The 13109-nt window shown below is 43.7% G+C and overlaps 1 protein-coding gene across 1 annotated transcript in view; it reads left to right on the top strand.

Moving 5' to 3' along the window:
- Positions 1-366: 366 nt before the first annotated feature.
- The window catches only part of LOC311234615 (sorbin and SH3 domain-containing protein 1-like), a 96618-nt gene continuing 83875 nt past the window's right edge, over positions 367-13109 (top strand). Inside the window, 5 exon segments of the mRNA XM_084321862.1 lie at positions 367-432; positions 6642-6761; positions 8081-8191; positions 8324-8430; positions 11922-12060. Of these exon segments, the coding sequence (XP_084177988.1) occupies positions 399-432; positions 6642-6761; positions 8081-8191; positions 8324-8430; positions 11922-12060 (511 nt within the window). The 5' untranslated portion in view covers positions 367-398.

Raw genomic sequence — 13109 nt, 5'->3', positions numbered from 1 at the left:
CTTAGCTTAGCTATGTGAAGCACTTTGGTTGACAAGCGTCATGTTTAAACGTGCTATATAAATACATTTGATTGATTGATTGATTGATTACAATAAATATGGTCTACACTTAGAATCTGAATATATACTATGAGTAAGTAAAGTATACAGTATACAGGTGCAGTATACATAAGGTACCCTAACTGGCATGATATATACGTCATACGTTATACGTTGTAGTCCGTGCAGTTTAGGTGGTAAGTTAGTGTGTATGTGTGTCTGGCGATTTGTGTGTGTGTCAGTGTGTGTGCAAATGCATTCAATGACATGTATCAGTGTCCTCATGTAGTGTGTTTGTGTGTTAAGGCTCGTCGGGCCCTCGCTCGGTGTGTGAAGTCAGGATCACCCCTCTGACCAGCATGAAAGGCTCCCCTGACCTGATTCCTTCCGCAGGTGAGCTCTGATTACCTCCTTTACCTCATCTATCTTTTAACAACCTCGACCGTGGGACCTAGTATACGGACGAGTATCGTGCGCCTGTATTGTCGTGTTTTATTTATACCTCCTTCATATCGTCACCTTATTATACAGTAGGTATACTACTTACACCTTCCAATAATAATGACTTGTGTCATGTTTTCAAAAAAAACTGAATGAACTGAACCAAATCTAGTATACATTTGAATATATATATATAGCATATAAGAATATATGATATTTATGAATCATTTCACAACTGGGTAGGAACAGCATGATCTTTTCAATTATTGGATGTAGGCATTTTTACCAGAGGTTGCCAGCATCATGAAGAGATGATTTAGGCAAAAAACAACATAAAACATAAAAATAGTTACTTATAAGGTGTATATCGTTGTGATGCATCATTTTGTTGACCACATTAATGATAAAGAAGTAAATATTAAGTTATTTCTGAAATATTTGAGAATGCCAGATGAAAATGACGAGAAAACGTTTCAGTTTGATATTGTATCACACCGTTACCATGCAGTTATAACTATGATGATGATCCAGAGATAGAGATTGAGAACTACTCAATAATCAGGAATGATAGGAACAAACATGGAGGTGGTGTCTGTATGTACATACACAAGGACACCAAATTCATCAACAGAAATGACCTGAATCATAAATCAATTGAAACTGTATGGGTGGAAATCCTATTCGAAAGGGCGAAATCCCTACTGGTTGGCACAGTCTACAGGCCGCCAGATCATAGTGGCTTTTATGATACACTGGATGGGTGTTTAGCTGGAGTTGAGGATGTAGACAAAATTCTTATTGGAGACTGGAACACGGATATGCAACGAAAAGATGCACCCGTCTTCAAGGCCTTCAGTAGGTTTTGTGATCTGCATGGCCTCAGCCAGCTAATCACCCAACCCACACGTGTATGTGAATCAACTCAGACTACCATTGACCTCATTCTGACCTCCGACAAGTCCAAGATCTCAAATAAAGGGGTTATAGCATGTGGGTTAAGTGATCATTATATGATATTCTGTACCCGAAAAAAACTAAAACAAAAGGCTGGCTGCCACAAAACAGTCACATCTAGAGACCTCAAAACCTACTCTAGCGAGGCCTTCAACCTTGAACTGGAGAGTCTGGACTGGTCAGATGAACTCAATGGTACACTGGTTGACGAAACATGGCTTGGTTTCAAAACCAAATTCTCAGCAATACTAAACGACATGGCCCCCCTAAGAACCACCAGGGTAAAAAATCGCGCTGAGCCGTGGATGCACTCCGAAATACTGGCCGCTATGAAAACCAGAGACAAAAAATGCTCTGAGTTTCGTAAAAGTCAGTCAAAGCTTACTAAAAGCACGAGCAGTGAACTCCAATCCCACGTGACTGAACTCAAACTAGAAAGAAACAGACTAAGAAACGACGTAAACTCCATGATCAAAACTGCAAAAAAGAATTTCATCAATGACAAAACTGAGGAAAACAAAAACAAACCACGTGAACTTTGGAAATTACTCAATAATCAACTAGGATGCAGTAAAAAACTTAAAACCAGATTCTCAAACATAAACATAAAAACGGACAACACGCTCATCACAGACAAGCTGGATGTAGCCAATTACTTAAACATTTTCTTCACAAACATAGCCACAACACTGGTAAACAAACTACCCTCCCACTCAGGGCTTTATGGGGTAGAACACATAGTAGCTTACTACAAAAACCTAGGGGTCCGCAAGGACGACTTCAAGCTGGAAATGGTAACAACAGATGAGGTACTCAATAAACTGAGCACCCTCCAACCTAACAAGGCCACTGGCCATGACAACATCCCCTCCAAATTCCTCAGAGACTCAGCAGCCGCCATCACACCAATCATCACACACATAATAAACCTCTCCATAAAACAGGGACACGTCCCCAAGGACTTCAAAATTGCGAGGGTGACCCCTCTGCACAAAAAGGGCAGCAAATTAGACCCAGGCAACTACCGCCCTGTTTCTATTCTCACCTCCATCTCGAAAGTCATGGAAAAAATAGTCTACGAACAGGTCGAAAAGTACCTAGCGGAAAAAAATCTAATCTACGAATTCCAATCTGGCTTCAGAACATCCCACTCCACTGACACATGCCTTCTCTATTTGAATGACCACATCAAACAAGAGGTGGACGCAGGCAAATACTGCGGCATGGTCATGCTGGACCTACAAAAGGCCTTTGACACGGTCAATCACTCCATTCTGATTGACAAGCTAAAAGCAATTGGTTTTGATAGTCTATCAGTGAGCTGGATGCAATCCTACCTTGAGGGGAGGGAACAGATGGTGGAGGTAAACGGTACCCTATCCCCCCCCCTCACAGTGAGCTGTGGTGTTCCACAAGGAAGCATACTAGGACCGCTACTGTTCCTAATTTATGCAAATGACATGTCGTCAGCTTGTGACTGCAACTTGTTCCTGTTTGCGGATGACTCAGCCCTGCTGGTCTCTGACAAGAACAAGTTACAGGTTGAAAAAACCCTCAGCTCGGAACTAGGCAGAATCTGCATATGGCTCGCTGATAACAAACTATCATTACACATGGGCAAAACAGAGTCCATTCTCTTCGGTTCAAATAACAAACTCAGCAAGACCGACGGCTTCTCAGTTACAGTGGGTGACAATATTGTCACAAGGAAAGATGAAATTACCTACCTGGGTTCCATCCTAGAGGCTAATCTCTCCTGTGACAAAATGGCATCCAATGTAATAAAAAAAGTCAACCAACGAACTCGATTCTTGTACCGGATCTCCTCTCTGGTAAACAAGAACACCCTGAAGACTCTGGCAGGAGCACTCATTCAGGGGTACTACGACTATGCTTGCACCTCATGGTACCAAAGCACCTCAAAGGCGCTAAAAACAAAATTACAAACATCTCAAAACAAACTGGTCAGACTACTGCTTGACCTTACTCCTAGAACCCACCTCACCCCTGCCCACTTTGACAACCTAGGATGGCTTAGAGTAGACGACAGAGTACAACAACTTGCAATGGGCCTGGTCTACAAGATACACTACACGACCAAGGTACCCATGTACATGTCAAAATACTTCCCAAAGGTCAGTGAATACCACGATCACAACACCAGAGGGAGCTCCACAAATCATGTTAAACCCAGATTCGGCTCAAATAAGGGACTAAACACGTTTCGCAATTATGCCACATCAATGTGGAACGCCCTACCCAAAGCTGTAAAGGAATGTGGATCACTACCCACTTTCAAAACCTCTCTCAAGGGACACCTACGGGAGACTGCAATTCAACACTGGCCCCTGTAAATATCCTAACCCAACCCCCTCCAATGTACAGTCATTTACCTAGTATGGTTTTGTCAATAGTTCAATGTACAATTGTGTTTGTTTGTACAGTGTCTCCTCCCCCCCCCCCCTCAATGTACAGTGTTACTTGTTTATACAGTGTGCCCCCCGGCCACCCCCCCCCCCCCCCAACCACCTCCAATGTAAATTACCCAGTATGGTTGTCAATATCCCAATGTACCCAACCCCCCCCACCCAACCTCCTCCAATGTACAGTTTCTACGTCAAATGTATATACTCCCTTTTCTTGACTCCTTCTGTATCACAAACAGTACTGTATTTGCAAATCTGGTATGTCATAAATGTATAGATGTAGCAGTACTGACTATCTGTATGTCATGTATGTCATATATGTCTATATGAATTGAAAATGGGGGACCCTGATGGAAACAAGACAAACGTCTTTCTCAGGTCTGCATCCCCTTAACAATTGTATGTATTGAGCCGTACTGTATTGTACCCATTCTGCAATCTGTTAAATAAAGTTTTCATTCATTCATTCATTCAACTTCAGCCGGATGATCTAACGTGCGATTTTCCATACCCGGCCAGATATCGTGATTTGTTTTGCTATTGAAAAAAGTCCTTCTGCATATTATGATATACGTATATATTTGATTTGATTTGATTGACGTTTATTTCAAATATGCAACATAACAAACAAACATGTACATAATAGCCTTAAGCCGTTCAAATAATAAATGTATAAGAAATAATAATAAGAAAGGGTGGGGGGGGGGTCGTTTTTTGATGCTTTGATCGTCACCAACGGCACACATTGTGGAGTAACGTTACACACATATATTGTGATCGAAGTGAAATCATGGTTGGATCACAGCAGGATTGATACCAGACCTTACCTTCACTAGGATGTACCCCAAAAAGAATATTCCAATTATCTGATCGTGAGTCCCAGTATTGGTGTCGATCGTGTCGCCAACATAATCCGCCACACATCATGCACCGGGAGCAATTCACGCTTCTCAATCTGACCGCCCCCCTTGTCCGACCAATAAAAATCCGACCGGAGACTTTTGATCGACGCACAGGCCAAGATATAATGTTTCAAAGGGTGCTCGATACTGCCACCTGGGTTGATGCGGCCGGTATGGCACTTTGGCATTCTCAGGATGATTCCCCATGTTAACCCAGATGTCCGTGTGCCTGTAATGAATGGAAATATCTAATTAAAAAAATAACGATAAAAACCAGACTATACTCGGGTCTGGTGCTGAACGGTTGGCGAGTTAACCCGACTATCATCGGGTCCGGCGCTGATTGAGTTAACACTTTGGCTGCCATGGGTTAAATTAATGATATACCATAGATTGCCAGCGCTATTTGTCTATGGAGAAAGTCCCCTTCTTTGCAGGGCTATAACTTTTTAAATTCTATTGCTACATTGCCATTATTAGGGCCCATTCAAAGTCCTATATGTATTGTTCATTGTGTAGCAACGTTAAACTTTTTCATTCACATATTCATAGTAAAGTATGGTCTAATGTATAAGTATGTTTTCATCTCTTTCTGCAACTTTCTCCAGAACGTGATATATAGCCCCAAATGCATTATATTGATGATGAAATACAGTTTGATGGCAATCAGCGCGATATAAAAAATTCCAACTAGACGTACTTCTAGAAGTTACTACACGTCATCTGATGTTGACCGGATGGGCGAGGGGGCGTTTATAATTCCGTGGGCAGCGTTATACCAATCATCTAATGTGGGTCAAATGTTGATAAAAGCAGTTAGTATCGAAGATGGTAACGTTACACGCTGAAACTCACCCCAGTCTCCGCGCGCCGTTGGGCGATCATCGTCGAGTAGAAATTTTATCATTATGGGATATATTATTACCCGGTCCATCTCCAGCTTGTATAATGGTATATACGTCCAAATCATGTTGTTTATCGAGTTATTGGCAATCGATCGCTATGTAGAGTGACGAGCTAGAATGCCGGAACCTATCCCGAGTGGCCGGAAGCAATACGGACATGTAGCACAACCTCCACTGTGCTTCCTGTTAAGCGGTTGCGCGATCGGCCACCAGATGGCGCTCCTGAACCGCCAGAGAGCTCAGTGGGTCCTGCTGGTGGTTCTCAGACCAGCGGAGGGACATTATGGATCAGATCGCAGATTTTTGAAATATTGATATAAGGACGCTGTACAGCGTCCCCCGGCAACTTTAGCATCGCCAGCAATGACGCTGTAAAGCGTTTTTAGGCAGTCAAAGTGTTAAGAGCGTGCCGTCACAACAACAACAACAACCTGTCAAAGAGTTAACATACAGAAAAAGCTCGAGCTGCTCTACATTTCTGCGTCTGTCCCCTGACAGATCTTCGGCATCCACGGCAATTAGCGCTACAGGTACCGCAGATCCGAATATTAATTTGGTGTCCTGGATTTGATGTTGAGAAATTCTATTTTAGTCATTTGGGGCGGTGAGGTATAGCAATAGCTCAGATTCCCACTGGCGCCGGGAGCAAGGGAGCCGCGCGATGTTGCACGTTCGTCCCGAGAATCTGGTGGAGGAGTTGCGGAGGTTTCCATCTGAGACCCTGTGGGGGGGGGTGCTTGAGCCTTTCTCCTGGCCAGAGAAAGTCAAGTCCTCTACTGAACTCCTGATCTAAATTGTATTGTAATTGTATGTGTGTTTTAACAATACATTTGTATCAACCATGAAGATTTGATCACATGCATGATTTAACCTCTCCAGTTCCACCACAGAGTGTACGAGAGAGCGTTATGGGTTTGAAGAGCGAGGGCCTCGGGGAGCGATCATTTATCTGTTTCACCATCTCGTCTCAACAGACCTGGACCCCAGCAGAGTGTGCAAAGGGAAAGGGGTCGTGACTCTGAGGGCCACCCTCATCCACATAGACGATGACGACAGCGTCAGCGAGGAGTCGAGCGTCACCACCACCACGCCAAGTAAGTCCGAGAAAATACCACGACACTTAGATAATAATACCCCTTTCGTATCTCTGACAGTGGCCGACACCCTCCTCCTCGCATGGATCTGTGAAGAAGAGCGAGTCCATGCAGAATCTGGGCGGAGGATGTGAATGTTGCTGTATTTCGAGAAACATTTCATCATGCTCTTAAATGTGCTGTAAGCTGTATTTGTTTGTCAAAATAAGTGGTCTACTGTACGTGTTAAAATGATTGCTCTACATTCCGACAGCCATCACTCATATAGACATGAGTCTCCCTGTCCCTCCGCTCTGCAGTAAACAGAAAATACACTTTATCAAATCAGGAGAGAGAACACCACACTGGGAAAACAGTCTGACAGAAATAAGAAATAAAAACAGGTTTTAAAAGCTAACATGTGCTTTAAACAGGTAAAATAATCTGCCAGTGCAGTAAGCACATTTGGCTCGGCAAGATTTCTTGAAATAAGTAAAAATATCTAGGGTTCTTGCTCCTGATTGGATAAAGTGGGAAGGGATACCAAAAAAAAAAGGCTGTTTACTGCAGAGCGGAGGGACTGGGAGACCCTTGTTACTGACCAGACACTCTATATCAGTGATGGCTGTTGAAATCTAGAGCTATTTAACACTTATTTGATCAACAAAACACTTACAGCACCTTTAACATCCTAAACGTTCTTTATAGATACCTTTCAAACTCAGCTGTGAATCTACAGCCATGTGTGTTTTGCTGTCAGCTGTTACAGTACATACAGCCCGGCACGTTTTGAAGTGTATTTATGTTTTGTTGCCCGGCACACCGATTGCTCATATTTTCATGGGTTTGTCAATGAGCCCTTTTGTTGAGTTCTGCCCACACTGCACTTTAGAGCCCGTGGGCCTTGACTGTGGACTTGTTTGTTGCACTGAGCGCATTGGAACCGGACTGGAGGCCGGCCCAGGCTTTTGGGGAGATGCTTTAATTGTTGTGTAGAGCCTGAATATAAAGGCCATTGGAACAAACGCGCTTCACAGCCCCAGTGAATAGGACCCTTGTTCCGATAACAAAGTTCATAGATTGTGGGAGAATCTTTTTTTCCTTTTTTCTTTTCTTTTTTCTCTCCCTCCCCTCCGGGGGGATATCAGCATCTTCTGTCCCGTGAAAGTCGCCCTGGGAAGAGCCGTCACTCCCCGCGGGACACGCCCGAGATGTATTTAATCGCCAATTAATTGGTTCCCCTTTTCCTGGTTTTGTGTTGCAGGTTCACTGCCAAGTGACATGGAATACTGTTGGCTCTCGTGTTACTCTCAGTGTCGTTAGCTCGCTCTGTGTGACAGCCTCGTCCGTGCCCTGTGTGACAGCCTCGTCCGTGCCCTGTGTGACAGCCTCGTCCGCGCCCTGTGTGACAGCCTCGTCCGTGCCCTGTGTGACAGCCTCGTCCGTGCCCTGTGTGACAGCCTCGTCCGTGCCCCGCTGGCCGTTAGCTCGCCCTGTGTGAATGCCTCGTCCGCGCCCTGTGTGACAGCCTCGTCCGCGCCCGTGGTGGCCTCCGTACTGTGAGTGTTGTGGAATCTTTTCAGGTGGCTGGAGCGCTCAGATTAATGGAGACGGCTCTCGGGCAAGATTGGGCGAGGGAGGCATCAACACCACAGCTGATTTACCCTCCGTAAACAACACACAGTGCCAGGTGCGTTCACTACCCCTTCCCCTGAAACAGAATATCTTTTGTCTCATGTTTTTTGAGACGAACGAGAGGAGTAACTTAAAAAAAATTATAATACTAATAATTCGCATTTTCTCATTGAATGGAGTACTTTGCATCGATATCAGACAAAATATATAATAAGACAAATGCATTTATGTATATATTTATTTATTTTATTTATTTGACCGTGACAGTATTTATTTATTTGTTTGTCTATATATCTACTGTATTTATTAATCAATCAATCGGTACATTTATTTATTTATTGTTTAAAAAAATCGGCTTTGAAACAATATAGCAAGGAATAGTTCAGATTTTTGGGTTGAGTCCTTTCTTAGCAACAATCCATCCTGTTCCTCATACGAGCTCCGGAAAGTTAGCTGCTCTACAATACAAAGTCAATAGGGAGGTGTAGTCTGACGTCACTTTAGTTTCCCGCGTGGTCCACCCATATAGGGATTTATCATTGGGGAAATGTATTATCGGCTATTGTAATAATTCTGCCTCATAAACTTTGGCAAGCTTTCCATTTTTGCAAAAAATGTGTTCCCTTCTATCACCAACATTATTGTTTAAGCATCGTTCAGTGCTGTCGCCTGTCAGCAGCGCCAGAGTTCCTCAGTGAATGAAAACATAAACGTTGTTATTTTGCTGCCTTTACAATTAATTGCGAATTTTTTCATGTTAAGCTATATATTTATAGATTGTGGGTGAATACACACAGAAAGGTACACCATGTGAATCAGCCAATGTTCATGCTTTATTTGTTTTAAACGAGACGATTTAGAAATGGGTCCATTGGAAATACATTGCGATTTCAAGAGGGGTGGACCGCGCGGGAAACAGCAATGACGTGACCACCAGGGGCGGGGCTAGGGGGTGGCTACTTGGGCTCAAGCCCCGAATGTTTTCTGAAAAGCCCCGAATCTATTTTTAAAAAAAATTGTAAATGTTTTTTTTTTTTTTTTTTTTTGACAATTCATCATTGTTACATGAAAATATGTTTGCACCAGATTTAGCAGAAGCTAATTTCCATCTGTGGTCTATCCAGCTGCTAACTGTATTTGAGTGAGTTAAGTCATGGTAGACTCAGACCTAAGCTTTAAATCACAATCAACAAGTTGACAAAAACGTAATTCTTCCACCTTAGAAACATAGCTAAAGTACGGCCATTTATAAATCAAAAGGACGCTGAAAACCAGATCCATGCCTTTATCTCAAGCCGACTCGACTACTGTAATGCACTCCTTACCGGCCTCCCGAAAAAATACGATGATAACTATTTTATTGCAATGCACTATTGCATTATTTTATTCTATTTTACTAACTATTTTATTGCACTGCACTATTTTACTTTGTATCAGTGAATCATAGACGCCTGGCCATAAGAGCATTCGGAGCATCTCTGCTCTCCCACTATTGAACTTGGGGGAGCAAAGGTATGCTCTTGCTCCACCACTTTTTGATCATATGAAAAATATGATATACCCCCCCCCCCCCAATATATAAATCTAACCAGTGAAAAGAGCAGCTTTATTGGTCAAGATTGAAGGCTCTATATTGCAGGAAATTGCACGTACAGGTTAATTAAAATTAAAAAAAAAACCACCCCTTGCATGCAAAAAAAAAAAAAAATTAATATATTTTTTTCTTTTTTAAACAAAAAAAAAAGGGGGGGGGGGCACCTATCTGGGCTAAGCCCCGGATCTCCTATAATCCTAAATCCGCCCCTGGTGACCACTACACCTGCCTATTGTCCTGTCCGTACAAGCTGACTGAGGCGCGCTGAAATCTTCTTTTGAGTGCAACCGTACATTTCTGTGAGGCTCAGTCAGCTTGTACAGACAGTGACGTGACCCTATTGACTTTGCATTGATTTGTGGCCAACTAGCCAGAACTAGTATGAGAGGGACAGCACGGATTGTGCTGAGAAAGGATTCTACTAATCACATAAGATAAGATATTCCTTTATTCATCCCCTTGGGGAAATTCGGGTGTTATAGCAGCATGAAGGAGGGGAGGTACAGGTATGGGCAGGGTCCTCGCTCCACAATGGTGGAACAAGCTTACCACCGCAGTCAGGGGCAGCTGAAACCCGGCCAATTCAACGCACCTCTTCAAACGATATCTGAAAAATAAAACGAACCTTCTTACTGTATATTTACTATTATGTACCATTCTACTATACTTGTACAACTACCTATCTTGCTAATAATGTACTACTAGAGACTCAGAGTGTAACACTCAAGTGCGACATTATTTGATGAATAATGCCACTGACCCTTAGGCCTTGTCCAGACTAAAACGATTTTGATCTGTTTAGTTTTTGTTTAGTTTTAAGGTTTCCGAAGTGCATGCCACAAATTTACAAAATAAATGTCTTTCCTGTTTCTTTTATTTTGAAAAACCCCGACCGGAAGTGTTATAGTGTCTGTTGCTAGCAGCTTAACTTGTGTCGGCCGGTTCTGTGCTTTTCGAGCTAACGTAACGCCATTCGTTTCCAAAGGAGAGGAGAGAAAGACCGCGGCTCACATGCAGCTCAAACTACCTGTTGGAATAAATTAATTGATTGATGTTTAACTTGTCCCTGTGTGTGTCCAGTCATTTTGACTAGCAAACGTTGTATTTAACTTTACCTCAGGATACCACTGTCTACTCTATTGTATTTAGTTGGTTAGCTATTTAGCTAATGTGGATAGCATTTTGAATAGCATCAATGCTAGCTGGCTGGCTACAGCTTTATTTACTAAATTATGGATGCTTTTTAATCGTCAAGGTAAGAGAGGATTTGTGATCAACTGAAGGCGTATGCTATGGAACAATATGTGCTTGGGTTTTCAGAAAAAGGCCAGCTATGTGACGCTAATCTCTAGTTAGCATGTGCGCCTCGGTCGGGAGTGTGTGTACAGCAGAACCCCGCTCTGCTTCAGACAGATAGAGAGAGCACAGCATATGTAAAGCTGTAAAAGCTGTACATGCCATTGTTGTTGTGATGTTTTCACACGCGGGGTAAGGGAGAGGTGGGCTATTGCGTCATCGGTTCAGGAGAAGACGTGTATCGATTGTAAAGATGGTGACGCAATGGGGGGCGTCTTCAGGCGTCTTCAGAATTGCGCACTCTGGGAGCTGGTATCAGAAAGTATCGTCTTCAGGCTGCCAGAACGCAGTTCCGTGTGGCAGAACGGTGCAAACGATCAAATACTTTGCCTAAAACGACCAAAATTGTTTTAGTCTGGACATGGCCTTAGCTGCCAGAGATGTACTCCTTCTGCTGACATGTTGTTCACAATCTGTAAATCGCTTTGGATAAAAGCATTCAGCTAAATGACTAAATCTAAATGTAAATGTAAACGTAAATGGCAATAAAAAAAAGAAAACATCATTATTGGTAAGTAGCAAATAGAGCTAGGGTTCCAAAAATCTAAACAACTGTGGCCTTCACAGGTGTCAATGTGTTTCTTCCCTGTGCTCAGGTCAGCTCACCTGAGAGCTCAGAGGTCAACCAGGTGCCAGGCGCCACTGACCTCCACAACCACATCACAGCCTCCACCTCCGCATATCCCTCCACCATCGCCGTCAACCCCACCATAGTGCTGCTGCAACACAACAGAGGTGAGGGTGCAACGCCATGCCCTTCATGGTCCCACAGGACATTCACTTTGTTGAGCCAGCGTAGAAAACATACTGTAAGGGCGGCTACGTCGCGTAGTGGGCAAGGCACTCGCCACGAAATGCTGGAGACGCTGGGCTCGAACTGCTCCAAATGCTCCACATTTGCTTTCAGTTTAGCTGGTCGTCCGTACTAATACACATTGGCCGTATTAGGGGGTGGGAAACTGATGGGTGGGGATCGGGCGTTGTGGACAGCGACTCCTACAGGTCGGTTGGTGCGCCTGCACAGTAGAATCAGGAAGTGTCGGGGGCAGCGTGAGCCTCCCACGCGTTACTCCTCGCCACTGAGAGATCGAGCTGCGCAGGTGAAAAGATGCGACTGCTGTTACCTCAAGTACCGGAGGGGACTTGTGCTATGTATGACTTAGTCCACATTGCAGCCGGCTTGTGGGAGGCAAGAAACAGCGTTCGTGACAGGGGAGGGTTGAATTGGATGATACGAAATTGGGATGGGAGAAAAAATATAGAAAATGGGAGAAAAAGTGGATAAAAAAAAAGAAAACTGTACTGTAGATGAAGAAGATTACTTTATTGTCAATGTACACAAGGCAATTGAAATGTGTCTTTTTTTGCATATCCCTCCTAATGACACACAGACAGTCCCCCACACATATGCATCTCATCAGAGAGGTCAGAGTGCAGGGTCGCCCGCAGTGCAGCATCCCCGGAGCGGTTTTAGGGTTCAGTGCCTTGCTCAAGGGCGCTTAGGCAGAATGGTAGGCACCGTAGATGTCAGTCTTCAGTCACCATCTCGCAGCTGGAATACACCCTCCTGTCAGGGGCGGGATCGAACCGGCGACCTTTCGGTTACCGGCCAGCCTCTTTACCTCTAGGCCATCCTGCCTCTCCTCATAATCATACACAACGTGAGAAACACTCAACAGCTACAGTAGGATGTCATTCCCCTGAGTCTGTTCATACCTAGGCCAGCGTATGGAAAACAGCACGCCGTACCCCAACAGTGAGTTAAATATGAACAACATTCACTT

Source organism: Notolepis coatsorum (genome assembly GCF_963971535.1).
Source record: "Notolepis coatsorum genome assembly, chromosome: 9".
NCBI lineage: Eukaryota > Metazoa > Chordata > Actinopteri > Aulopiformes > Paralepididae > Notolepis > Notolepis coatsorum.
Note: the sequence above shows the minus strand (reverse complement) of the source record. Positions and strands in the feature narration are given on the sequence as shown.